Raw genomic sequence first — 26,233 nt, 5'->3', positions numbered from 1 at the left:
GAAGCGGGTCAAAAACTATTAAGTACAGAGAATGTTCTAAGTACCTTTGAATCATTGCTGAGTGTGGCATCTGTTTTTCTTTAGCTCATTTACTCGTAACCTTTGGCCCCTCCGCACACCTGATTTCAGAGTTGGAAGATTACATTAAACAACAGGCCGGGAGCTGCTGCAGTCATGCAGCTCCTGAGTCATGTTTATAGCAAATGTGGCTTTGGGGTGACTGAGTGGAATGAGTGATAGGCCCAAATCACCACCAAAAGATATTTACATAGAGGTTTCAGAACCGTGTACAAACATGCACACGGCTCAGTGATGTGTCTTGGGGTGCGTGGGTGAGGAATAGTTGTGTCTATAAAGGGCCACTGTAGCAAAATACTGGATTTCTAATTTTACCTCTTCTTAAGGAGAAGAGGTTATAAGGGCGGCACTCCTAAATACTTAAAAGCACACAGACTATTATGGGTAGGGCAATATGGGGTCCAAAAGAGCATTTAGTTTATCAATGTATGTGAAAGAAGGGAGCCAGTGAATGTAATTTCTTTAAATTTTAAAAGACTTTTAAACATCTATCCCAAATGCTAATTTAAAAAAGAATCAGGCATCATAGGACCCAAATCCATTTGATCTTTTGTCATATCATGGATATAGAAGTTGTTTGAGAGAAAATAACATTAGGGAAAGCAAACATCTCCAACTGTGAGCCTTCCAGATATTAACATGGAGGCTGACCGTGTTAAAATCATTATAAATGACTGTGACAGGGCAAGAAGTGCACAATAAAAATCTTAAGATCATAGTTAACTTTATGTGAACAGTTGATGGTGAAAATAAACTTTAACAAACAGCTTTCTAAGCTGTGTGAGTAGGTGAAAGTGATAGATGGAAATTCAACGTGGTCGAGGGCACAGAGGAAATAATTCAGCATATAGCTATAGATTTTAAGCTCCAAGCATGTTACAATTCAGAAGAGAGGCTATAGATAGGATGTTGTCGGGGCTGGCCCAGTGGTGCAGTGGTTAAGTGCGCACGTTCTGCTTCTCAGCAGCCCGGGGTTCGCCGGTTCGGATCCCGGGTGCGGACATGGCACCGCTTGGCACACCATGCTGTGGTAGGCGTGCCACATATAAAGTGGAGGAAGACGGGCATGGATGTTAGCTCAGGGCCAGTCTTCCTCAGCAAAAAGAGGACTGGCAGTAGTTAGCTCAGGGCTAATCTTCCTCAGAAAAAAAAAAAGGACGTTGTTGATGTCTCCTGAAGACACTACCATTGTGCAGAGTTTTGCTTAAAAATCAATAAAATGAGGTATATTCATATATGCCTCAAAACGCAGTTCTGCCCAAAAAGCATGGGTTAATGGTTGTTTTCACCATCGAGCATAAGAAATTGCTGTTTCTAAGACAATGATGCCAATTAGGATTAAAGAATAAGTTGAGTTAAATTCTGGAAATCTGACGGGGGAAGGGACAAGAAAGAGAACTGTCCCCAATTTTCCGAAACCCAATGTATGGAAAATTTAGAAATTCAATTGAGAAGAGATTACTCATATCTAAGTTTTGTTTGTTTGTTTTTAAAACCAAGGACAGGTAAATCCCAATTGTCTTTTCATTTCCCAGATTAGGTGAGAATAACCCAATTAAACGAATACATATTTAGTCTTACGGAAGTCAGCTTCAAAGGGCTCATAGCAACTTCAAGGAAAGAAGCAGTCATTCAACCAAAAAAATTATTTGCATGTGTACCATTCAGAAGTTGATATTTTATCTCTCTGGGAAAATAAGGGAGAATTTGCCTAGAAAACATAAGGTTGAATATGGCTCTGTTTGAGCCATATGGCCAGTATTCAAATGCTGGTTTGAACAAATAATTTGGATTATAATTATGGTTATTGCTATTAAGAAGGGCCAGTAGTTAGTTTACATGTAACATTTACATATTAGTATATCATATATTAATAATAAAAAGCTAGCTTTATGAAAATAGTGAAAAACTTCAATTGAACTTCTCTAAAACAATCCCTATTTTAGATTTTTTAGTAGGGTCAACCTGTTTAGGATAAATTAATATTAGCTCCATCTTAATTACTATAGTGATAACTTTTCTAAAAATTAAGCAAGCTACCTCACATTTTAGGACGGATTGAAAACAAAATGTGTGATCAAAAGTGATACTATCATGTCCTATCGCTGTTAATTGGCCACAGGACAAGTTTATAGTATTATTCTTACCTTTGTACAAAGCTGCAATGCAATTCTACTTTTGAGTTCTCCTACAGATAAAACAGAGTAGTAGAATGTCCAGGCTGGGATGATAAGGATCGAGCTTAAAAGTGCTATTGCCGTATGAGGGCTCTATATAAGAACAAAATGTAAGGCGTGATGCTCTTCAACCGAGCAGGACAATCAGACAGGAGGGAGAGAATCATCCATTATAGAGTTGGATAGGACTTTGGAGTTTACTTGTCCAATCCTGCATTTTACATCTAAGGAAACTGAGATATGGACAGGCTGAATCATGGCAGTACAACTGCAGTTCAAGTTTCTTGACTTGGATTCTAGAACTCTTTCCGTTCCACCATTCTACCTTTCACCAAGAGGATGAAACAGCTGGGAAGATAGCTTCGCAATAATTCGTCAAAATATAAAGTCATGAAAGTTTGAGCAGGATTCCCAAATCCATCCAAACTAGCCTTCCTTCAATTCTTTCTAGTTCCTTATACAACCTCTGAGGCCAAAAGAAGCAGACAAACTGCCCAAACTCTTGGGAGTGATAAAGCAGGAGTCAGCAGCGGCCATAAACTAGGCACCATCTTGGTCTTTCATGACACCTGAATCCAAATCCTCAAGTGATTCCATGTTCTGACCTGGTTCAGCGCTGAGTCTGAAAAGAAAACACTCAGAGAAGTGCCAGGTTTATTAGAGTGAGAGAGTATTACCCTCACATCGCCACCAATAGACATAAATTCCAGAGATGCATGCACTGACCTCACACCAATAATTACGGAAAATCTCTAGGGTTGGAAGATACCTTAGAGGTCACAAGGTTTACCCTCCCATCTGATGTGTTAATCCTCCTTCAACATCTCCCTCCAGTGGACTGAGGTCAGATTCTGTTTAACACGTGGCCATGATGGAAACTGGTTAGCTCTGAATCTGCACTCTGAAGCAGAGAGTGTTTAAGGACTATATGGTAGTACAAGTAAAGTTCCTTGGCTGAGACCCCGTTGGTCCCTTTCCTATGAGAAAAGGTTCCCACAGTCCAGTGCAAAGTCCCTCAAAATTTCCCCACCAAGCACAAAGCACAAAAAAGGAGGCCTGGGACCAGCATGGGCAGCCGGATTTTGTCCGTGGGTTTTCAGAAGGTCTAGTTCTTGGTGCACAGAAGGCCTCTGTCGCGGGGTTCTGGGGCCAGCCCTCTCCAGGAACACGTTGTCCTTAAGCTCAGGGGGTTCTTCCCAGAGAACAGCTAGGTCTGCTGTTCCACTAGCTGTAGTTTGGCAGTCTTGACTCGCTGGGCTTCCTTTAGGTTCTGTGCACGGATCTCTGGGTTGGAAATGAACTCCACTTGTTGCAGAGGGAACCAGCCTTGCTCCCCATCTGAGAGTCTCACGCCTTCCAGCCAGCCTAAGGGCACAAGGTGGGTGGGAAGAAGAATTACCTGGGAAAGACTTGCAATAATTCCTGCTGGACTTCCTTCCTGGAAACTTTTCTAATCTTAAGGCTCAGTGGACTGGAGAGCCCACAGTATGGGAAGTCCAGCCTCCCAGTGTACTAACCTTGGCTGCTCTGGTTCTGGTAAAGTCTATAGCTGCCTGTTCCTGGGCCTTCTCCACTCTCATGGGTTGAATCGTGCTCCCCCCCAAATATATGTTGAAGTCCTAACCCAAAACAACTCAGAATGTGGCCTTATTAAGGAAAAGGGTGGTTGCAGATGTAATTAGTAAAGTTAAGACGAGGTCATCCTTGAGTAAAGTATGCCATTAATCTAATATAACTGGCCTGCTTATAAAAAGAGGGAAATTTGGACACACACATTCACACCGGAGGACGGCCACATGAAGACGGAGGTAGAGATTGAGGATAGAGATTGCCACAAGCCCAGGACCACCTGGGACTACGAAGCTGGAAGAGGCAAGGAAGGATCCTCCCCTAGAGGCTTCGGAGGAGAACAGCCCTGCTGACACCTTGATTTTGGACTTCTGGCCTCCAGAACTGGGAGAGGATAGATTTCTATTGTTGTAAGCCACCCAATTTGTGGTACGTTGCTAAGCAGCCCTAGGAAACTAACACATCCACCTGCAGCGTCCCACCTCCAACGCCCAGCCTCCTGCTGCTGGAGTCTCCCTCTTACCGTCGCTGCTTTGCTGAGTCACCATCACCACGTCGGCCTTCTCTAGCGCCAACTCGTCATTCTCTCGGGGTTTGTAGGCTCGAAGGCACTGTACTTGCGGGGAGTCTTTGGAAGAGAAGAGTGTGAGGAGAGGTTAGGAAAGGGAAATGACTGGAACATGGAGAAGGAATTGCAGGGCGAGGCTGGGAAGACTTGGGCTAGAGAAAGTTTGGGCTGCTGAAAGTTACAGACAAAAGACACAACTGGAAAAGTCTTTAGCTTCTACCAGGGAACAAAATGGTTGATAAGGAAACAGAAAGATCAGAATTGAAATGAATCAAAAATGCTACTTCTCCAGGGAAGATGAATTGCAAAATATGTTGCAACCACCTTCAGTGACTCTTTATTAAAAATACTTGAGATTCAGCTACAGACCCATCTTCCCTCTGAAACCTTTCCTGACTCTTTGGACCTCAATGGATTCTGAATTCCTTTAAAAGTGATTGTTTGTGTCACATCACTATCTTCTTATCTTAACTAATTGTTTCAAGTATGTATTCTGTCTTTCCAACTGGATTGTAAAATCTGAGTCTGTGACGCATTCTTCATTTTCTTCACGGTACCAGATATGGGGCTAGAAAAGACTTAACCAGCAGGGTTCCAGGTATGATCTCAGAAAGGCATTCAATTCCCTTTAGCTTCAGTTTCCTCATCTATAAATGACTGGGTTGATCAAGATGATTCTTGAGGGAATTCTGGATTTTCCATATTTCTAGATTTTTGTGAACCAGGGGAAATCCAGTTTTGAAGCTCAAGATAACAAGTCTCAGAGTGTTCCTGACTCATAAGCATTCCATCTTTCAGGGGTTTATCTTTCTACTTTACCACACTGCCCTAGTTCTCTCAGAAAACAAAGAGAACACTCTAATATCATCTGCACATCTTTTTCTCCAGCTCATCCACATGTGCCACTCACAAGATCACAGAGAAGGAGAAGAATTATCTTGCCTTCCTTACCTGCCGGGGAACTGAAGGCCAGCAGAGGGATCGCACAGTGAACAAATTACAGAACAGAACTGTTTACAGTCAGGTTCTCCTACTTCCTTTCCCAGGGTTCCTTGTATTTGTTTGTTTTTTTGAGTCACTACAGGCCCAGTGTTCCTTTGAGTTCAGTTCCTCTCTGGACATGAATTAAGGAATCCTTGCTGGATGACAACTGCGGGGCTTATCTGAGACTCAGAAGTCCAGTCTTGGCATGAATGCAGACGCATTCTTAATGCATGAGTGCCCGTGGGTATGTGGAAGCCTGAGGTAAGGGGTAGTGGTCTCAGGTCAAGTTATACAGGAGGGGGTGTGGTCCAGACAAATCTACTATGTTATTAATCATCCTGCAACTCCCACTCCAGCCCTACTTTCTCCTCGGATTTCTCTAAGACATTTTTGTTTTTGTTAGTGCCATCAGGTTGATTCCAACTCCTAGTGAGCCCAGGGACAGCAGAACGGAACCCTGCCCAGTCTTTTCGCTCCATCCTCTCACCTTCCAGCACTATATCAGACAATGCTCTGCTACTTCTCATAGGGTTTTCATGGCCAATTTTTTCGGAAGTAGGTGGCCAGGTCCTTCCTAGTCTGTCTTAGTCTGGATGCTCCACTGAAACCTGTCCACCATGGGTGAACCTGCTGGTATTTCAAATACCAGCGGCATAGCTTTCAGCATCACAGCAACATGCAGCCCTCATGGTATGACAACCGACAGATGGGTGGTGTGGTTCCCTGACTGGGAAACAGACCTGGGCCCTAGCCGTGAGAGCGCTAAATCTTAAACACTAGACTACCAAGGACTGAGACCTTTAAGCAGATAAAATCTCAGCAAAATAATAGCAGGACAGACTTAAGGAGACATATATTTAAAAAGAGCAAACTATTGCCCAAGGAAGGGAGTGTATGGGAAGGAGGCATTGCCAAGGTGATGAGCAGTTTAAGCAGATGCATCTCAGGTGTTTAAGCTCCAGATGCCAGTCTTCTATCCTGAAATTCTGGATGAAAGCAATAAAAGAAAGCCTCCCAGTTACCACCCAGCCTCCTAAACCCCTGCAGCCAAAGGAAACTTCTGACCCTGCCATTATTCTGTCCCTCTTAGACCCTCACTCACCATAACACTCCAGAAGGTCCAACTCCTCTCTTGGCATGGTCAAGGCTGAGATCCATCGAAGCTTTTCACTTCTGAGGAAACAAAGCAGGGTCATTGCTTCAGCTGCAGCTCTGGGGGTGTAGGATAAGGGCCAATGATGGCAGAGGGAAATGACTGTGGGAAGGACTTGCCTAGTTCGAAAAGTTGTGTAGTTCCATAGTGTCTAGGACAAAAGTCATAGGACTCTGCTTGGTTGGAAGTATGACACGATCTTGAACTATATGTTAATGTGTCTTGTCACCTTTTGTTTTTCCCTTCTCTTTCCAAGCTTATCCTCCTAATGGCTTCTTGTATCTTTCAAGTGGGGGCAGAAAGTCAACTGTCAATTATACACATGTAGATTTTCCATTTTGGGACTTGTACCGAGCAAAATGTTCACCTCAGTTTAGATTCCCTCTCTCAATTTGCATAATTCTTGACACTCCTCTGCCACCTCCCTTCAATCAAATATCTCAGAGATGAAAATTATTCTGCAATCATAATTATATCAGGGAGACATATCTACTATTTTTTTGGTCATGTAATATAATCTAAGCCTAATTTTGTAATTATCTGGAGGTTTTTGCATTATCTTAGCCTCTGCTTCCATACACGCTGGAGTAATTGAGAGCTGACACTATTACTGTTCCTGGAAGATGTTGCCCAAAGCACTAAGCAAAGAGCAGGAGTCTCCATCTGATTACCTGACTTAGGTGACGTTTTGCACACAAACCCCGGCACCAGGCCCTCTGTTCCGTAAGTGAGAACAGGCATTATTGATCCCACCCTGAAGGGTGGGACAAAACTGAACAGTGTCTACAACATGAGGATCTTCAGACCATCAGATATTATACTGAACTTTTAAAAGACGTTTCTTATCTCTTTCATAACAGCAATAAGAGCTATAGTCTTATAGCTGTTTATTATATGTTGTAGGCAACGTGTACCAGATTTTATAGGTATTATTTTTAATACTCTCTCAAATGTATGTATGTGTGAATGTATTTTTAAAAAAATTATTATTAAAAAGATGAGCAAATCCAAGTTCTCAACACTATGGATTTCTGCTCAACAGAGGACTGGGTTGGAAGGTGCGAGAAAGGAAAGCTAAAGGCAACCCAGTGCCTGTCTTAGGCATGTATATGCCCACCAGTCTTGGACACTGAGGAATTTCTGTACACGTGGGCATTTGCTCGTGATGTCAGTAATCCAATTCTTTAGTTACTCCATACCAGTCCATCTCCTTACTGGTGTCTCACAGACTTTGCCCTTCTTGACTAAAGTGTATAAAATAGATGCTAAACTTTGGTAGTGACTTTACACCCTCCCCCACCTCTAGTCTCCTGCGGAGTTGTCTATCAGCTCTAGTTTGGGTTTGGGTTTCTCTGTGGATGCTCACCAGTCCAGAATGGGTGAAATAGTGCAGTGGCTGTTTTCTGGACCCATTTTCTGCCTTGGTCCCACTTCCTTCCCAAGCTGCCCTCCCTCCTCCCCTCAACTGCTCTGCCCAGCCCCATCTCACTGAGTCTCGGTGCGGAGGAGGAACTCGGCCTGTGTGCCCTGTGTATTTTGCCGCAGGAAGAGTCGGAAGAGGTTTTTGTGAGGTCCATGTAGCTTCATTTCACACTTTTCCCCGCGGACAGAGGAGAAGGGAGCATGGTCAAATACCAGGAATCGGCTACCCCTGCAAAATACAAGGCTTTTCAATCTGATTCTGTAGTTGTCACGCTTTAGCCACCCTCATATCTGTGGATTCAAAATCCCTGTTGTAACATCTGCAGCCTGCAAATTCTCATAAAAACCATAAGATGGTGCTAACTTGCTCCCAAGATGGTAGCTCCAGAGTCCCCAGGGATTTGTAGTGCAATGGACACTTTGCCACTTTAAAGAGTTGAAGAGAAAGAACTAATATAAAATTTCTAAGGTCCTTAGGACCAAAGAGTTAAGATCTGGAATTGGCTAAGTACCTCTAGGCCAGTAGGCAGAGCCTAGCCCAAAGAAACCCCAAATCGACTGATTTGAGAATCTGATAAACTAATTTGCTCCATTTTGCTCTGTCTCTCTAACATGATATGGGTCCTACTATGTGACCTCATGACATAATTTGGTGGGATCCCCTTTTTTGCTTTGGATCTTTTGTTCTCTTCTCTAGGCCATGGCCTCCACTCGATGGATTGAGCCACTGAGAAGGGTTCCTCTAAGAACATGACCCTTCTCTATCCCTTTTAGTTCTTCCCTCTTGCCTCATCCCATTTCCCTCTTGTGCTCTGGCCTCCCATTCCAGTCACTGACTCTCGGGGCCGAGACAGCAACAGACAGTCGTTGAAGAGATGCAGGTGGACTGGACGCGTGTTCAGTTTCCTCCGTAGCCCCTGGGAGGCACTGAACTCAAGGGCCGTCAGTTCTCCACTCTTCACCAACCAGCGTGACTGTGAAATAAGCGGGAATATCTACAGGGTGGGGGAAGACAGAGAAGGCAGTGTCACAGACAGGACAGCTTGAGGCCTCCTCTCAGTCCTGCCCTCCTCCCCGTGCCTCCTATTTGTAAGGTCCACCATTAACAACCCATTCTTCCACATCTTCCCTCTTGCTCATAACCCATCCACTTAGACTCAGTTTCTCTCTGAACCCTCTAACTACTACTGTCTACTGCTGGGCAGCTCTCATGTCCGTAGCTCAGGCAATGAAAAGTACCTATGGTCCCAACCAGGATAGTGACTATATGAGAAAGCTCAGCCCTAGCAGCCCAAACGGAAAAAGAGATGGAAGAGCCCAATTAGGGCATGTGGAGGAACAAGGCAGGGAACAGCATGATGTATGTCTTAGAAGTTAAAAGATTTAAGCAGTTCTGACATCTGTTCTTTCTTTGATTATAACCAGAGACATGAGAGGAGCAGTTGGAATCACATGTGGGAGTGAGAGTAAGGAGAACTAGGTAGGGTCTGCTTAGAGCTGGAATTTGGGTAAAGATAAGGGTACTGGACTATGTTTAACATGTGCATAAGGGATTTTCCCTCTCTTCCAGGGAGCTAACGATGGTGTCTATTCTGAGATGGAATTTGAGTGTGGAATGTCTATTGTAGATTTGTATTTGGATAGGAGATTTTGGCCCTATATTTGGATTCAGTTTTATATTTCTTTGGTTAGACTAGATAGAGCCTTGATAAAATACTGAATCGTTCTAGCCACAAAAATATATCTTTATAGAGGCTTATATTGATAGGCTCTTCCTCATCTGCCCAGTTCCCAAATGCATACACTCTCTCTCAAGTAAACACTGTCCTTTATTTCTTATGTAACCTTGCAGATTTTCTTTATGTGTACACAAGCAAATACATATACTGATATGTGTCCTCCTACTTTTTCACCAAAGGTAATATATTATAACACACACAGTTCTCTATCTTCCCTTTTCATTTAACAATATATGATGCAGACTGAAGTAGGTATTCAGGTATCGCAGAAATAGGACGGAATAAAAGGCATGCAGAAATGCGGTCAGAGACTAGGATTGTTTGAGCAAGATGGTTCTATGTTTGAGGGTGACCTGTGGGTTATGCTAAAGAGCTTCATGGGCAGCAGCGGGATGGGGGTGGGGGGTCCAAGGGACTAACTCACTTTGCATTCAAACTCAATCTTCTGGCTCAGGTAGATCAGCTCCTCTGTCCGTCGCATCCTCTGGACGTTGTTATTGCAGTCTCGGATCAGCTGAGTGTTGAGCAGGGTAGGGAAAGAGGAAGAGCACTGTGTTAGAATCTTTGACTTTTGGGTCCCCTGCAAGAAGTCTGGAAATCGGTTTTAATAGGCTAGAATTGCATGAAGCCAGCATTAAGTTGACGTCTAGGATTCTGGTATACTTGGTATGACCTGATAGAACATTTCTGGGCTAAGTGAACTTAAGATTTAATCAGAGGATTGTGGTAGGGAGAGTGTAGTCCCCTGGTGTGGAGTGCCCTCAGTGTGGGAGAAGAGGCTGTGGGGTGTGCATGTTTGGAGGTCTGGTGGATGCAGTGAGGTGACTGAGCAAGGCCATTAGCAGAGTCCTGCACTTTCTGGAGTCATGGGCCTGGGCAGGGAAGAGTTCTCTGTGAAGGCAAATCAAAGCATCAGAGTCAGGGTGGTGGCTGCTTACCTCCTCCAGGGCGTGGTGTGCCTTTGTGGCCTCTGCCTCCTCTGAAGAGCCGGGCTGTGTTCTCTTCAGAATGTTCTATAGAACAAACAGTAGCCAGGAGCCAGATGGAAAGATGGGATGGGAAAACAGGAAGAGGTGATTGGGGGTGGGCTAATGGAGAAGTCAAGGAACAAAATTTTAGAAGCAAATTCACCCTGAGAAAGAAGAATGTGGGAAGTGGGGAGACTGCTCACATCACCCACAAGGTGTGGAAGAGTGGCAAGAAGAATGGACACTCCTTTACTTTGGGGCTTCCTGACATCATCCCTTTGAGTTAAGGGGAGAGGACCCAGGGAGGATCTGCTGTACCTGAAGCAGCAGTTTAAGACGGGTGATGCGCTGGAAGGGCAGAATCAGAAAGGACTTGAGGGAAAGGCGTTGGCAGATGGGGTCACTCTCCAGCTTCTCCAGGACCTCTCGGAAACTGCTGTTGGCATTCCTGCATGGGCAGCGAGCCTCAGGTAAGGAGGGATGTGGGGAGTACTGGAGGACACAGCGAAGGCAGGGGGAGTGGAGACTCAGTGGAATGTCTGTGGGTCAGGAAAGAATGGTGGGATCCAATGTACAGGGGGCCCAGATGTGATGGCTGAGGGCATCTGATCTGGAAGGAAAGGTGGGACTTGAGATCACAGAGCAGGCACAAGAACATGTGCTCTCGTGACAGCACCCTGGGTTAGGGATCGGGGATTTTGGTGGAAGGGCATTGCAGGGCCCACATGCGGACTGAATGGGGATCGGGTCTTACAGCAGTCTTTGGAAGGTGCGTTCCTGGTAGGTCTGGTTGGTGACATAAGGCAGGTAGACCCTGCGGAAGTTGGGGGCATGGTTCAGGACTACATCACACACTTGGAAGGTGAAGATGTTGTTCTCGAAGTTCTCTTCCAGGTCTGAAAGGAACCTGTACAGGATTCAAACAAGTCTCATGAGACTTGTGGGCCTCAAGTGAGCAGATGGCTGACCCCTGCTATACCTTGAGCTTGTGACTTCTTCTCTTTATTAGTAAATAACTTCTATTGACTGTCCTTAGTTCTGTGACCCTTGCTGTGTACTAGGCTGTCCCCAGTTTACCACTGATCTAACTCTCTGGTCCTAATATTCCATTTCTTGGTCTTCTTTTGATCCTGTTCAGGGTTTCTGATCTTTAGATGCTTCCCACATCTCATCTCCAATGCAGTGTGGTCCACAGTACATCCAAAACCTCAACCCAGGAAGCATTTCTCATTCACCTGCTTATCTATTAGTGGATCTATCTACCCACACACCCTCTCCTTTTCTTTGCTTTCCCTATCCGTGTGGCCACTGGGAATCATGGAGGGAGCAATGAGAGAGATTCTGAGAGAGAAAAAAAACAACCAAAGGTTTATAGGATGAGATAGTGAGACTGAGTGGTGTTTGGGAGAAGAGGAATCTCACATGGTGCTGACATCATGCACATCCTGTAAACGAGAGAAGAGCCATTGGTGATCCTGGTTGGAAAGAATGGCCTTGAGCTGGGTTGAACGTTGGAAATGATCCACTGCTATATGTAGGCTGCGCAGGTATGAGGCTTCTGACACAATCAGCTCAAATTTGGCCTAGGAGGTTGGGGAGGAGGAAGATTAATTAAAAACATTTATTGAGTCCCTGGTGTATGCTAGCCCCTGTGTATTGTTTCAGGGGTAGACCGATGAACAAGACAGATTGTTTTATAGCTCACAGTCACACCAGAACCTAACTTAATATTGGAGGGAAAGGAAAACAGCATTTGAGGCCAAGGGAAGAACATGTGCAAGCCCTCAAAGGTGTAAGAGAAAAAGACACTTTCGAGAAAGAAAGAAATTGAGTGATTTTGGAACCAAGCATACTAAAGTAGTGGCAGGAGAGGAAGCTGGAGAGGCAAATAGAGATGAGGTCTGGAGGATTCTGCAAACAAGGTAAAATAGTTTGAATGTACAACAATGGGGAAAACAAAAAGAGACTTCATGTAGGGGAATAACTTGATTACATTTTTTTTAATAAACATATTTCTGAGCACAGTCTGAAAAAAGATTGGAAGGGGCAAGACAGCCATGTTAGGAAACTTCGTAATGATTCCTGATGAGAATAGCCAAGGGGATGTAGAGAGGTAGGACAATTTCGTGATTATTGAGGAGGGAGATTTGGAAGCACTTGGTTATTTGCTAGAAATGGGGGCTGAAAGAGCAGGAATAGTAACTGCTAATGCCTCAGTTTTTGAGTTCAGTAACTAGGTGAATGATGGAGTCAAAGTCAGAGAACTTTGAAAGAGGAAGAGATTGAAGGAATAAAGGTGATTTGAGGTTTGAGGAGAAATGAAAAGAAGCAGGATTTTTGGGAATGAGATGATGCAGTTGTGATTTCACGGAGATAGTCCAGCATTTGAGAACTTGTTTGGAGCTTCCTGCAGGGTGCACAATGACTCACAGCCCTGTCCTTCTCTAGCTAGGCTGGTCATGCTTCTCATCCAAGCATGCAGCTTCAAGATCGATGCATGGATAGAAAAAAAAGAAGACACCCATGCCTTGGTGATGACTTAGATAATGGATGACACAGCCAGATGACCCTCACACACAACAACACTAACAGGGACACTGAAGGTTCATTTGTATCCTGGCTCTAACTTTTGCTGACTGTATGACTTTGGGGGCCTCATTTAACCTCTGAACCTCAGTTTTCTTATCTTCTTGTGTAGATAGAATGACCCTCACCTCACAAAGATGTTGTGACAATCAAAAGCAACGGAGTCAGTGAAAGCACTTTGTAGATGCCAGAAGTGCTATTCACGAAAGGAAAATGTGTGCATAAGAGGTTGAGGCGCAGAGGTCTCTCTTCTCAGAAAAGTGAGACCAGAGCTGGCCCGGGAGCCCTGGCAGACTTCCTAGTGTGCTAGAATTGGTGAAAGAGAGCTAGGGTTCATGTCATCTCCCCATTGTTTGGTCCATAAATATGGGGCAGATGAGTGATTTTCTAAATATCCTCCACGTGCTTTGAAAGTTGAGATCGGAACAGAGCCCCCAAACCTGAACTCCAAAATAGCTAAAAATTTATGCCTGTCTCTGTTTGACTTGGTAAAAGCATTGTTTATCCATAAATCTTTCTGGCCAAAACTTTACTCCCTCTCATCTCTGAAAGAAAGAGTACGGCACTACTATGTACCACACTCTGCACCAGACGCTATGCTAAAAGCTAGATATGTTATTTCATTTAAACAGCACAGCAGTCCTCAAAGGTAGGCATTATTACCCTCAATTTTTAGATGAGGAAGCTGAGATTTAGTGAAGTTATATAACTCGCCTAAGGTTACATAGCTAGTAAATGGTGAAGCCAGGATTCAAACCCAGGTCAGCAAGACTTGACATTAAATTAGTACACAGTTTTTGAGTGATTATTATGTACTAGGAACTTACTTTTTTTTTTTTTTGATCTCCAAGTAACTTTTTGTAACCCAGTTTTACAAATGAAGAAACAGAGACTTAGAAAGATCAAGTAATTTGGCCAAAGTTAAATAGCTAGTAAATATTAAAGTGGGCTTCACGTCCGGGTCATTTGCTCCAGAACCTAAATACTTAAACATTATTCCTTAATCCCTGTCCATGGTGCCATATTGTCTTCCTGGAAAGAAAGGTTCTAAGCCCTGCATGTGCCTTGTTTGAAGAGGGAAACTTCAATGTAGCCTGAAGCCCTGGTTGACGAGGGAAATTTCAGTCTAGCCTGAAGCAGCAGTGCTGGGATTAATTCCACACTCTTTCCAACAAATTCAGAGGTATGGTCACTTAGTATGAGCCCAAACCAATAAGAGGCAGGAGTAAATGGCCCATGGCATGAGGAGGTGGACAGGAGGGATGGTGGTGACATTCAGAAAGCAATTCAAATCCATCAGAGTGGAGATGACCGATAGTCGTGGTGTGCATGAGTGTGTGGTGGGTAGAGCCTGCTCTTGGCGGTGGTGGTGAGTAGGAGGCAAGGACGCAAACAGATGAGGCTGCTTTCCCTCCTGTATCCCCATCCCCTGCCCACTCTGCCCTGCTGAGTACCTCTTGCAGTTTTTGGTCTTCGTGGGTCATGGAGAGCAGCACGGTGCTATTGCGCACCACGGGGATTTCCTGCCAGAGGGAGCCACTGGAGGCCATGGAGAAGCGCTGCAGGTACGACTCTGAGGAGGCCAGGGGCTTTCGGCGATGCTGGAGGGAGGCGTGCCCATGTGCCTCTGCCAGGCTGTCTGGCCGCTGCTGGCTCTGAATCTCCTTGTTCAGAACCACATCGCTGTACTCTTGGTAAAGCAGCTGAGCTACAGGGGTGAAGAAACATGGGAGAGGGAGAGAGTTAGGGAGACAGGGGAGTTGAGCCACAGAAACAGACAGAAGCCACCAAACTGCTCTGGCTCTCCTGGCAATTCTTTCTCCCTTTAGATATCACCAGCCCACAGCTGAGAGCCATGAGCCCCTCTCCAGTCTTGGGCAGAATACCCACAAGGGTCTCTGTTTCTGTCTCCAGGTACTCACAGGAGTTGATGAGCTTCGAGTGGCGTCTTGAGAAGCCTCCCATCAGCTCCTTTGGCTTTTTTTCCCTGTGGAATAGAGAAGGGCTCTGGGGTGCTTGCTGGGCATTAGATATGGAGAAGCCCCAGGTGACAGCAGAGGAGGTAGTCTATAATCTCTGGGACATGGCCTGGGATATCAGGGCCAAATCCCCTGAAGAGGCAAGTTGTAGCCTGATGCACTTTTGGATAGTTTGGAGTTTTTTTGGATGTCATGTTGAGCTTTTACAGGGGGTTTAGTAAATAGCCAAAGGGCCTAGGAGGACGGGAGACGCGGACTCAGCAGACAGAACAACGTTGATAAAAGATCTCTCTACTGTGGAATCCTGGTGTCTGTCTCTTCCCCTCCCTACCCCCAGAAGAGACAGTCCCAGAACCAACTGATGGAAATTTCAGAATCCTAAGAAAAGAGAGTACAAGTGTGTCCGCTAGGAGAGAGGGTAACTCACCGAAAAACAATGGTGTCTGAGAGGCCAGGGGATCTTTCCATGGCTGGACCTCTTATATCTGAAAATGGAAATGGGTGAAGTAACTGAGATTTTAGAGGGACATTCAGAGACAGCGGAATAAGGTAAGATCTAGAGAGGGAGATGCAGGCATCCGGGGGGGATGAAAGGGCTCCATTGGGAATCTGGGAGGAAGGGAAGCACCAAAGGAGAAAGCATCTGAGGACGCTAGTACCAGATACGTCCCATCCCTCATGTCAGAACGTGAATCGGACAAGTAGAGATGTCTTCTCTACTACTAGGAGGACATCAAGCAGGTGTTGGTAACTGGAAAGAAGTGGAGGTCCAGAACAACCCGGGGAAAAAGAGATGCACAATTAAAGAACACCATGGTTGGGTGATAGAAGGGAAGGAGAAGGAAGAGCATCAGCAAGCTCAGAGAGGCTCTTGGAGCTCCCTCTATGCTGGGGTTGGGTATGTGGGTGAATGAAACCAGCAGAGGGAACGGCAGGAGCCCTGGGGACAGAAGATGGATGTGATGGTAAGAGATGAAGAAAGCTTGGTCTGAAGTGAGTGTCACTGTTGTCCTTGCTCACCTGAAGAGCCCTCGGGCAAGATGGAAGGTCTGCGTAGGCCTTGCCGGTTCCAGCCCTTGTGCTTATTTGAGCCCTCATCAGGGATGGCAGTCTGTCCACTGCTGCCTTCCTGTGGTCTCCCTGGGTCCCGCCTGTGGGGCCAGCTGGATGCCTTCTCCAGATGGGGATGGCTGGGTTTTTCTGGCTGCCTTGCTTGGCCTAGATCCGACCTCCTCAGGCCATTGGCTCCTTCCTCCTGGGATGTTCTTCTCAAAGATCCTCTGGCCAGGGTCTCAGAGCCTTCTGAGGGCCCTGGTTCAGAGGTGGGTCCCTGGGGCTCCAGAGTCCAGGGGGTGCTTGGGGGAGAGGGAGTTATAAGGGCAGTCATATTGCTGAAAGCCATGCCAGGGGACACTTCACTCTTACTCCTACTGGTGGAGGCCAAAGAGTCTGTTGACCTGCCTGTGGCTGGGGGCCAGGAAGTGCGTCCGGCAGAATGAGGAGTGGAGATGGTCCACTCTTGACAAAGAGGTCGTGGCTTGGCTTGAACTCCTGAATTCATGAGTCCTCCCTGGGTGCTCCTGCTCCTCCCTTTAGACTTTGGGGGTAATGGGGGTGGTTCAGTGGGAGGATCCATGATAGGGACAGGGGGTAGAGGCCTGTAGACCCTTGCGGTACTCGAAGAAGAAATGGGAGAATGGTGGGGCTGCAACAAGTCAGGAGTTGGGGGTAATGGCTTGTTGTATCTCAGCCTGGGGGGGAAAGAGGTCTGAGCATGGGGGGGAGTGTCTGGAGTAGAGGGCAGAGGTCGGTACTGCCTTGCCACAAGGGAGTTAGGAACTTGGGGAAGTGGCCCTTTGTGGAGGTCATGTGGCCCTAAACCTAGGGCTAATGGAGGAGGATGGCTACACTGCTTCAGTGTGGGGACCACTGCACGGCCATCCCTCTCCACCATGGAGGGGTGGACGTGCCTCTTCTCTGGGGGAGGAGGGGGCGGAAGTTCATGGATCCTCATATCTATGGAGACAAGGGGTGGGGAAGAGGCACAGGCAAGAGACTCTGGGGCGAAGGCTGAATTATGTGGGGAGCCCCATCGCTGGTTGCTGTGGGGACTGCTGGGCCTTTCTGGATTTGAGGTGAATTCTTGAGAGTCCTGCCCTGGAGTGGATAATGACCTAGAAGATTCTGGAAGGATACTGCAGTCCCTACTGCTTCGCCTGTCCCTTCTTGGGATCACAGAGCCATAGATGGCAGGTTTGGGGGGCCTCTGGGGCAACTCTGAATGGGAGAAGGAACATGATAGTCCCACAAGGTCTGGAATCAGCTCTGTCCTATGAGAGCCTGGGAAGGAGTTGCTCCTTACGTGTTGGAGAGCCCCTGTGCAGTTGGCTAGGGGGCTGTGAGGGCTGGCCCAGTCAGAGCTGGCACATGGGTCCAGGGTGGCCTCTGCAGAGGGGAAGCCAGGGAGGGAAACCAGGGGAGTCTCAGAAGCCACACAGGGAGATGGGTTGTTGGTTGAGAGAGAGGCTCTGGAGGTTTCTGGAGAACATTCAGCAAGGGATGGCTCCCTCCTGGGAAAGGCAACTGGCGGGCTAGCAGATGATGAGGCAGTGGTGCTGGGGGAGACTTCAGCAGGACTGGAAGGAGCTGAATCTGGTGTCCTTGGAGGAGTCACAAATGTCCTGGCAGAGACCACTTCAGTCCTCTGGCTGGATGCTGTCCCCTTCCCCAGCTTGGATCCTTCTTGCTGGCCGTCCACAGTTGCTTCTTGGTCAGGTGACTCCCCAGCAGGAAAGGAACTAGGTACAGAAACGGGCTGGTGGGACCATCCTATTGGCTCCAGTGTAGGAGTCAGAGCTACAGGGGACACTTCCTCAGCCCCAGGCTCTGTGTGGGTCCCGGGAATCCTGCTCATGGGATAACAGGCGCCTGGAAACAAGTCACAGGGAGAAGAGACCTCAGGGGCTACCAGAGTCAGTGTGGAAGAATCATCATGCTCTTCCTCCTCTTCTGGACTCCTTTCTTCTCCCGCTCCTCCCAGTGCATCCCAATCCCAATTCCATAGTTCCTCCTCACTTGACCCCGCCTCCTCCTCCTGGCCCTCAACTGGCATCAATTTCCCCCATAGACACTGCTCTTGTTGCTTTCCAGTTACTTTCACTGATTTCCCCGCTAAACTTTGATTTTCCTCATACTGAACATCCACCCTACTCTCTTCTGGCCTGCTCAACTCCCTCTGCCTCTGTGCCCCCTGTTCTAGATATGCCTGGCCCTGAGTTCTCGTCTCCCACTCGCCGTAATTCAGACTTCCCAATTCCCCATTAAGGCCCTCTCTTTCTTCTTGTTCGGCAAGCATCACATCATCTTGTATCTGCTCCTCTTTTTGCCTCTGTTCTTCATCTGTATCACTAACCTGCTCTCCCATCTGTTCCTGCTTCCCTAAATGCCCATCAGTATGAACATCCTCCCCCAGACTTCCTTCCCCCTGAACTCCCACTTCTTCTTGTCCCTGCTCCTCCTGCCCCTCGGCCTTCTGGGGACACATGACCCCTTCTCTCCCTTGACTTTCTTCCACCCCTTTAAATTGTAGCTCTTCCCCCTCTGTAGACTGTAGTCCTCCCCCCTCCGCAGATTGTAGCTCTCCTCCCTCCGTAGACTGTAGTCCTCCCCCCTCCGCAGATTGTAGTCCTCCCCCCTCCGCAGATGGTAGCTCTCCCCTCTCCGTAGACTGCAGCTCTTCCCCCTGCCTGATGGTTCCACTTTCAGAGTCCTGCAGCTGGTTAGTCTCTGCAGGGTGCTCTTCACAGGAAGGCCAAAATCTGGTCTGAGCAGAGGTGTCTAGAGAAGTGTCCTCCTTCTCTTCTGCTTGTTCAGTTCCCAACATCAAAGAAGTGAGCTCTGATCTAAATTCCACCTCCACTCTGCTGCCCAGTTCACTGGATTTGGGGACCATGTCTAGATGGTCCCCCTCGATGGGGCAAGCCCAGAGCTCCAAGGGAGCTAGTGTCCCTGCCTGTCTGTCTGCCAGGTTCTGGGGCACTGTCTCCTGGCACTCTAGAGTGTGACAGGCCTCAGCCATAAGATTGTCCTGGTTGGTCTCCACATCTGCAGAGGCTTCCTTGGGGAAAGAAGTCATACTCTCAGTTGCATAATCATTCACATCCCTTAAATCTCTCGGCTGGGTCTCCAAGAGTCTGCGTCCCTCTGCCCGCTTAGAGGATAAGTCCTGGCCTTCTTGAGCTTCGGGTCCCAAGGCAAGGATATGGCTGCTTCTCATGAGAGCTTCAGGGATAAGACTGAATTCCTCTATGTCAGGGATGGAAGTCAAGGCTCTATGTTGGGGCTCCTCATTCTCAATCAGGGCTGAATCCTAAAGGGGAATAAAAGACAAAGTTCCTATCACTTATTCTGTTTTACCTATCAGAGGAATAGACCATAAAGAATAAGAGTGGGATATTTTTTTGGTTCCATTTAGAGACATTCTTTGAGATGAAAGGTACTCAACAAAATAAGCAATAGCCTCTCTAAAACTTATCATTTATTTATTCATTTAATAAATATTTTCCAAGTAACCCCTTTAAGTGTGGCGCATTCAGTAGTGGATCAGATGGACAAAGATGGTGTTTTCATGGAGCCTGCACTCTTGTGGGGGAGACAGATAATAAATAATTAAATTAGAGCACAAGACCATGGTCAAAGTAACAAGTGTTCCCAGTGGTCATGACTCCCCAGATGGTATTATGTCATATGGTCGCTCCCTGTATACTCTCTGGACACCAAGAGTGACTCAGTCTCATAACTCCCAGACACTGTGAGTGACACACCCTAGACCTAACAGCCCAGAGAAGCAGTGTCTGGAGGGGGATCTTCTTCCTAAGCTGTTGACAGGGGATTAAAATAGGCCTGACCATTATAGCCAATGCCTGAGGTACTAAGCATTGTGTGATCTCCTTTATACAGGTCTGTATTTTACTACATATTATTTTCCATAGTGTCCAGCAGAGCCTTGTAATTAGTCAACAATTCTGCATTCAACTATAGAGGCAGCTGTTGTAACGTGGAATGATAACTAGACTTATTAGAACTGTAGTAGATACAAGGGTTACCCACTTTGACTAGGTCCATAAAAGTGTGTTACCCTCGTTATATTACTCCCCCCTTCTCCCCAACAACTTTGTGAACTTTTCTCATTACTTCTCAAAATTTTGACCTTCCCTTCTCTCTTCTCACTTCCAGCAGAATACCTCATCTTCTAATTTGCAAAGAATTTAGAAACCGATGGAGAGGAACTGCTTCAGATTCTTGCAATTCACAGTGAGCTGCATTTTGCCCTTTCCGTCTTTCCTTCTCTGACCGTTCAAGAGGTGTCCTTCCTCTCCAAGCGCTATTTTCTTTAGCCTGCCTTCTCAGGGACCTTATGCTATGGATCAACTCTCTCACTCCTTCACCTTCTCTGTTAGAACCACCCCACGAGAACTGAATCTTGTTCATGTCTTTCTCATCTTCCTAACTCGTGTAAGGAGCTGTTCACACCTGCTGTCTTCATATCCTCACATCTTACCTACCTCCAAGCAAGCTTCAGTAGCACCACTCTGCCCACCTCCCTACCATCTTCAAGTTGCTAACTCCAAAGGAGACACTAGGATGCTTATTTTGGGGGTTCTTCTCGGTATTTGACACTACTGACATTAGAAAAACTCTCTTTCTTGTTACTTGTGAGACTCTCTTTTCCTGGTTTAACCCCTTCAGTTCCCCAATCCTTTAACTAGGTTACTGTACTCCTCTTTGTACATTTATCAACCATAGTTCACTTGACTTCTTCCTTGTAGCATTTATACAATTATAATTATACAATTATGTGTGTATTTTGATTTATCATCTATCTCAAACAACAGGTGGTAAGCTTCACGAGATCCAGAAGTACATCTGTCTTGCTCAGTTGTCTATACCTGGCACAATACCTGGCCCATACTAAGTGCTCAATAAATCTTTTTCAATTACAAAATAATTTTCTCTTTTCCTTCCTGGCCCACATTCCCCACAGCTAATCAGTCACCAAGTCCTACTGACCCCACCTCCTAAATAGTCCTCAAGTCAGTCCATTTCTCTCCATCTCCACTGCTAGGCCCTGGTGCATGCTGCTGTCCTCCCACCCAGGCCACTGCACCTGGGGCACAGCATTGCCACTGGCCTCCACACAGCTCCTCTTGCCCTATTTTCAAGGCATTGTCTACCTAGCACCTGAGTGATCCTTAAAGACCCACTTCTAGTTTAAATTCTTCGGTAGCCTCTGACTGCCATTGGGATCAAACACAAATATCCAGTTGGGTTAAATGCCCTCCACAACCTGGCCTCTGCCTTCCTCTCCAGCAGCCTCATCACGTGGCAGGACCTCCTGCACCCCATTGGCCTTCCGTCCTTTAGCTCACCTCCCTCTCTCTCATCTGTAGCCCTCACACATGCTGCTCCTCGGCCTGGAATCCTCTTCTCCCACCCCAGAGAACACTTGGCTTCTTCTCTCACACTCATTGCACTTGTAATTACGTGTCTATTGTCTGGGCTAGACCAGGAGCTTCATGAGGGCACAAACAGTGCCATCTTAACTGCTCAGTCTCCTCTGCCAGAGGCTCAAATGGCCCTCAACAAGGATTTATTGTGTGAATGTAGGAAGGAAGAACAGAGAGTTAAAAGAATGTCGTTCAATTTTCAGTTCTGCCTGTTTTATATCTTGCTAATTTTAAGACAATTGTAGAAATCATTTATTTGGACATCCATTTTCCTATCTTTTAAAAATTTTTTTTAATTTTTCCTTTTTCTCCCCAAAGCCTCCCGGGACATAGTTGTATATTTTTTAGTTGTGGGTCCTTCTAGTTGTGGCAAGTGGGACGCCGCCTCAAGGTGGCCTGATGAGCGGTGCCTTGTCAGTGCCCAGAATCCAAACCTGCGAAACCCTAGGCCACCGAAGCAGAGCGTGCAAACTTAACCACTCAGCCATGGGGCCGGCCCCCATTTTCTTGTCTTTAAAAAGGGGATAAAATATCTCCTTTGCAAGGAGTTCTAATGAAGATTAAATAAGATAACATTAAAAAGTGCATTGTTAACTTTAAGGATCATAGAAATGTTAGGGACTGTAATTGCTGTTGAGGAGAGAGACAGAGAGTAAATGTAAGAGAGAAACAGGACTTATGAGCTGGAAGGACCTTTAGAGATACACAGAAAACTTTGCTTAATTTACAGATGAGGAAACTAAGGTCACTTGCTCAAATTTCCTAAGCAAATGGTACAGGAGAACTCAAACCAAGGTCTCCTGACTGAAGTCTACTATGAGTAACCAGAAGCCCAGCTGTAAAAAGTTGGCAGGTCACTAGTCTGCAGAAGTTCCCAGGGGTCTCTGGAACCCACAGCGGCACCTGGACCCGTACCTTTCTTGTCTGGTCCAGGCTTAAAGTGGAAGCCCCCTGCCCAAAATGCCTATTGTCCTGCTGAGATACTGTACACGCATACATGCTTTCACAGGCATACATCCACAGGCACACACACACACACATGCAATAAGCCACCCTTGCAGTTTCTATGTAATGGAACCTGACATAACCAAACAGGCAGGTCCCTAGCCACCCTGCAGATGTAGTATGCGACAAGTTCCACCTATATGGGGCAAAGAGCCATGTCTAACATAAGTGTCCCTGTGGGGAATAACTTTTGCGGCCTTTTCCAGTTAATTGACACAGTGCGTGATTTGCTCCCTAACTCTAGCCCTAAGTACAAAATACTGTAATCACTATGGATGAATCTGTGACATCACCCTATTCTCTCAACCACACATTAAACAATATACTTGCTCTATGTAAACACTTTCTGAAACTTGGCTCCTACCTGCCTAAGAAGACCATGGGACTAAACCTGTAGTCTCTTCTCACCCCTCCATCTGTACTGTCCTGGCCCTGTACCCATATACACTGCCACGTCCTCAAAACAAGCAGCCTCTCAGTATATAAGCGTGTTTCTGCTCTATTTAGGCTATATCTGTATACACCATGTGCTATATTTACATCTTGAGTTCCATTCTAGTGACACAATGCATATCTGTCTCCTGCAACCCCATTGACATTATTTCTAGCACTATCTTTATCCATCTGGAAATACTGGTGGTCACCGGCTCAGCCACTATTTCCCTATACTTGATCCCATCCTAGTAATCCTAATAAGATCAGGCAATACAAACCCAGAAGGTGACAAAGCTAAAGGAAATCTGTAAAACACAGTTTTACTCACATAAAGACATCAGGAGAGAGGTTTTTTGCACTGTCCATTATCATAGAGTTGCTGCTCATCTCCTCTCCACTGGGGGTGAATAATCACTGAGCACAGCCAAGGACCAAGCATGGCATCAAGGTGATCTGGTCTTCTTCCAGACAAAAGACATTTTACATCTGCTGACCCCATCCACAGGCGACTTCCTTGGAGACAAAGCTCCAAGTCACTCAATTGACAGTGTGTAACAGAGCTCAATATCTCTGTTGGAGACCCCCAACATCTTAGCTCTTGTCTATTTCTAGGCACCAGACATAAAACTGTATTCAAAGATATCACCTCCCCCTCATCACACTACTTATTCTTTGAACTGATGTCAAGTGCCATGTGTATTTTTGAGGATGATGTGTCCTGGATTTTCCAGCAGTGTGTTTTGAATACTCTGACTTGCACCACAAATCGCTGGAATATTCTTGAGACTATAATACTTCTGCATTTACACTATATCGTCTATACTGCTGCTCACCTTAGGAAAACATCACCCAAATCAAAAGATATGTTCTAATTTTAATTTAGAAAATAACACCATCACATAGCTGTATGTCTTTATTCACTGTTTGACATTATTGGCCCCAATGCTACAATGATATCTAAACAAAAGTAACTGTCTGGACTACTAATTGCTAACACCTGTGTTCTACCCACTTTGGGAAAGTCTTGCCATCCCAGTGAAAACTGTAATATACATCTCTTATCTATTCCCAAATGTCCAAAAATATCGCCTCATCCACTGTCTTGTATACCCGTTGGTCTTACACAGAACATCATCAGTGTTAATGCTGACATACACCTCACAAGCCCACCTGTGGCCATCCACACAGATAATGTAAGTATGAGTGACCTGTTTATGTCCTTCACACAGACCATGAGGGTGACCTTGTTCCAGTCCACCTTGCAGATACTGTAAATGACCAGCTCCTGTTCGCTCAACAGCTACAGTGAGTGACTCAGTGCCTGTCCACACCGAGTTGTTACCTGTTTGGGTCTACACCACTGACATTTGAGTAACACTCCTCCTGTTCAACCTATGACCCTGTGAGTGACCTCGTTCTTGTCCACACCATGCAGTGACTGACCACGCCAGACACCATGAATGGTATGCTCCTGTCTATTGCATAGCCGCCATGCTTAATGTGGCCACAGACAACCTCAGATAGACCACATTGTGGGCAGCCACACACTCCAGGGACCCCTAAGATAAGAAGACTCTTGCCTCTATTTAGAAGCACCGTATTCTTTTCATAAGAGGGATTCCTCTGCGTACGTCCTGATGCCTCTCTTTTCCACACTAGCAGAACGACATACATTCCTCTTACAGGGCAGCCTCACTCAGAATTGACACCCCCCATCCTTCCCTCTCCCCAATGCCCCAACAGCCCCCTCAATATACATGGCTTCAGTTTCAGGCCCACTAATTGGTTAACAAATGATCCCACATTGCTAGGGCCTAGGCTACTCCAGGTGTACATAGAACAGGAAATCTGAGAAAGAGGCCATATCCAGGGCTGTTTAGTGAGGAGCTAGGATTTCTGGAGTAGGCCAAGGATGCAAGAACTCAGAATGCAGTGGGGGGGCAAAACAGGGAGGAAGCTAGAAAGGAAAGTCACTCTCTCCCTTATGTGTTTGACACACCCTTCCCCCTCAATGTGACAAGAGTCCTGACCAGAGTTCACTCCTAGGTAGACAGGAGAGCCAATCTGTCTTGGGAACCCAGGATCCAGGAAGGGGAGAAGGGATTGAGATCTGAAAACCAAGTGGCATCAGGATCAGCTCTCCTAGGGCAGTCTTGCTGGAAGGCAATTATAAACGATGCTCAGAACTAGAGCTTGAAATGGGTTCTGGCACCCCCACCCCAACCCCAAACTGTAAACTGTAAGCTCCCTTTCGGCCTCCCGGAGTTCCGGAATGCAATGTTGTGATTAACATGAAGCTTTGGAAGTACTCCCTACATATGGGGAAATTGGGTGGGGGGCGGGGCAGGAGTCATTTTACAGGTGAAAGCATCCCGCGACCCGGGGGGAGGTGTGTACTTAGACATGCAGTCTGCGAACCCATAGGAAGATAAAGGCAGGCAGGCCCAGGCCTGGTTAAGAAGAAGGAGACAATGAAACATCTCTAGGTAGGGAGTGCGTTCACAGGGAATCTCAGTTACCCCTTATTCTAGGGGCTAGCTTTCCCCAGGGCCGAAACTTTGGAGAACGAGCCCTGATTATTGGCCCGGGATCTGGGGGCAGGGTGCCCATTTCCAAGGCGGGGAGCAGGCCAGAAGCAAATTTTCCAGGCAAGAGCATTTCCTCCAGCTTCCCTCCTCTTCCTGACCAGGGTACTCGGTCACACACGCGAACCCCGCCTCTCTGCCCAGCCCCCCATTTCCGGAGCCTGCGCCCGGCTCTCGGCTGGGGCTGGTCCCGGGGCAAGGCCTCGATTCCTCGTCTGCCCGGCCCTCCCTTCCCTCCGCCGGGGCCCCACGGCCGCCCGGAGCCAGGAGCTGCGAAGGGACGAGGGCACCCACCTGGTCAGTGTCACATGCTGTCTCGGCCCAAGAGTCCCCTCCGGGTCGCAGTCGCCGGCCGGCAGTCCCCCGCGCAGGCCCGGCCGCCGAGCCGCCCCGCCCGCGCCGCCCTGCCCGCCCGGCCGGGAGGGAGGGATCTGGGCCTCCTCGGAAGTTTCAGGTGAGGCAAGCGGGGACACACCTTC

The 26,233-nt window shown here is 46.7% G+C and overlaps 1 protein-coding gene across 1 annotated transcript; it reads right to left on the bottom strand.

The window, feature by feature from the left end:
• Window positions 1-606: 606 nt before the first annotated feature.
• On the bottom strand, window positions 607-26,204 carry ARHGEF5 (Rho guanine nucleotide exchange factor 5; the record flags this gene model as incomplete). The annotated part of the gene is made up of 15 exons (XM_014858387.3): window positions 607-3,620; window positions 4,348-4,452; window positions 6,479-6,549; window positions 8,019-8,180; window positions 8,789-8,946; window positions 10,115-10,204; window positions 10,629-10,703; window positions 10,977-11,106; window positions 11,413-11,565; window positions 12,081-12,241; window positions 14,699-14,952; window positions 15,167-15,231; window positions 15,651-15,708; window positions 16,244-19,592; window positions 26,049-26,204. Coding segments are annotated over 15 exons (5,145 nt in total), but the record flags the coding sequence as incomplete, so codon positions are not given.
• Window positions 26,205-26,233: the final 29 nt, after the last annotated feature.

This window comes from Equus asinus, chromosome 1, assembly GCF_041296235.1.
Source record: "Equus asinus isolate D_3611 breed Donkey chromosome 1, EquAss-T2T_v2, whole genome shotgun sequence".
NCBI classification, from domain to species: domain Eukaryota; kingdom Metazoa; phylum Chordata; class Mammalia; order Perissodactyla; family Equidae; genus Equus; species Equus asinus.
The sequence above is the reverse complement of the archived record's forward strand: the minus strand, read 5'-3'. Positions and strand labels throughout refer to the sequence as shown.